This window comes from Molossus molossus, unplaced genomic scaffold (assembly GCF_014108415.1).
Source record: "Molossus molossus isolate mMolMol1 unplaced genomic scaffold, mMolMol1.p scaffold_m16_p_13, whole genome shotgun sequence".
Classification (NCBI taxonomy): domain Eukaryota; kingdom Metazoa; phylum Chordata; class Mammalia; order Chiroptera; family Molossidae; genus Molossus; species Molossus molossus.
This window is the reverse complement of record NW_023425348.1, coordinates 49,557,046-49,559,310: the sequence shown is the minus strand read 5'-3', so window position 1 is coordinate 49,559,310 and position 2,265 is coordinate 49,557,046. Positions and strand designations below refer to the sequence as shown.

General features: G+C 43.3%; 1 protein-coding gene across 1 annotated transcript; it reads left to right on the top strand.

Moving 5' to 3' along the window:
- Nucleotides 1-1,109: 1,109 nt before the first annotated feature.
- Nucleotides 1,110-2,054, top strand: LOC118628884 (olfactory receptor 56A1-like). The gene has a single exon (XM_036259877.1). The coding sequence runs from the start codon at nucleotides 1,110-1,112 to the stop codon at nucleotides 2,052-2,054; it is 945 nt and encodes a 314-aa protein (XP_036115770.1).
- The last annotated feature ends 211 nt before the right edge of the window (nucleotides 2,055-2,265 follow it).

The following is a 2,265-nucleotide window of genomic DNA, read 5'->3' as shown; positions in this document are numbered from 1 at the left end:
CAATTAAAAACATATTAGGAAAATTGACTGGATAATTACCAGGTCAGGGTGGATAGAATACAAACTAGAGGTGGGGGGATAGGAATTAGGGGGAGGGTAGATCCTCAAGTTGACAAGATGCAGAGATGCATGTGAGGGTAGAGGTATCGATGGATCTGTGAGTCTGTTGTGGGAAACAGAGGAACTTGCACTGGAGCCTCTGCTGTCTTTGGAAGCAGTTGGAGAGGTCGTCTGCTCAGAGAGCAGAGGATTTAGCATTTGAACAGAATGTGGAAAATTAGAAAACTTGATTGCAATGGGTGGATTAACTGAGGCTCCTACATTGAACATGCCTACTAAGTGCTTCTTCAAGGTTGGTGGCTAAAACAGCCACCTTTGAAAACAGCCTTCCTTTGAGCATAACTTGTGTAGGTTTGAATGAAGAATGTCCAGGATGGTTTGTCCTAGAGGTAAAATAAGTCAGAAGGATAGGAGTGCTTGGGAGGGCCCTCTTTATATTTAATTAATGTTTACTTTTATTTTTAAAAATTAAATCATAGGATCAAGAATATCATTTATATCTTAAATTTCCCACCTCAAATTTACTTTGGTGTGTAATAAAAGTGAGGAACACTAATTTTTTTGGGCTACTATCTAACAAAATATGTCAGCAAAACTTACTGAGAGAACATGCAGTTAAATACAATTTTATGACGTCTTTAAAATTCTGGATTACTCTGTAAACTGTGAGTATTTCTGGCCTGTGGAACCTATAATGAGTCAATTTGCTCTGTCACTATCACATGTCAATCTTTCTTAGGAACAAATTTGTAGCTTTACAGGATGTTTCAATAGGTAATTCTTCTCATTGTCTTTTTCTAAACCTGTGGCTAGTCTGTCTTTTTTGTTTTTCCAAATAAAATTAAAAAATAATTACCCAAGCCCTCTCCCATCATATTTATCTTCACTCAACTTGGTCTTCATTTGAGATTGTTGACCTATATCTCATCAGTTTTGTGGATGAGTATGTGTTTGCAAATATTTTCATAACTTCATTTTCTACTGACCTAATTTATGTATCTCGTCATACATCAACCCAGGTGAAATGTCCTCATCTTAGGATTTATCTCATGGCATCAACTAGCAACCACTCCACTGCTCCAGTCTCTGAATTCCTCCTCATCTGCTTCCCTAACTATCAGGGTTGGCAGCACTGGCTGTCCCTGCCCCTCAGCCTCCTCTTCCTCCTGGCCATGGGGGCCAACGCCACCCTCCTGATCACCATCTGGCTGGAGGTCTCTCTGCACGAGCCCATGTACTACCTGCTCAGCCTCCTCTCTCTGCTGGACATGGTGCTCTGCCTCACCGTCATCCCCAAGGTCCTGGTCATCTTCTGGTTTGACCTCAGGTCCATCAGCTTCTCTGCCTGCTTCCTCCAGATGTTCATCATGAACAGTTTTCTTGCCATGGAGTCCTGCACATTCATGGTCATGGCCTATGACCGCTATGTGGCCATCTGTCACCCACTACAATATCCATCCATCATCACGGACCAATTTGTGGCCAAGGCTAGTGTTTTTATCATGGCTCGGAATGCTTTGCTGCTCTCTCCAGTCCCCATTCTCTCTGCCCGATTGCGTTATTGTGGAAAAAATGTCATTGAGAACTGCATCTGTGCCAACCTGTCTGTGTCCAGGCTGTCCTGTGACAATTTCACCCTGAACAGAATCTACCAATTTGTGGCTGGTTGGACCTTACTGGGCTCAGATTTCATCCTCATCTTCCTCTCCTACACCTTCATTCTAAGAGCTGTGCTTAGGTTCAAGGCCGAGGGGGCTGCAGCCAAAGCCCTGAGCACATGTGGCTCCCACTTCATCCTCATCCTCTTCTTCAGCACCATCCTGCTGGTTGTGGTGTTGACAGATGTGTCCAGGAAGAAGGTGCCTATGGACATCCTGATCCTGCTCAATGTCCTTCACCACCTCATACCCCCTGCTTTGAACCCTGTTGTATATGGGTTTCGAACCAAAGAGTTAAAGCAGGGGTTTCAGAAGTTGCTACAGAGGAGGCGTTAAATACACAGAAGGGACTGTAGAAACACCCATCACTACTTCCTCTGTTTCTATTCCAGCATTTGTGATTTCAGACAGTAAAATAATGCTTGGATAGTGAATATTTCCTGCCCACTTTCTGTCCTTCCTGTATCAGGAATTACTGTAGATCTCTTAGTACCTGACCAAAGTTCATTTCCTAGTTCAGGTAACTAACATTCCTAGGCACCTAACT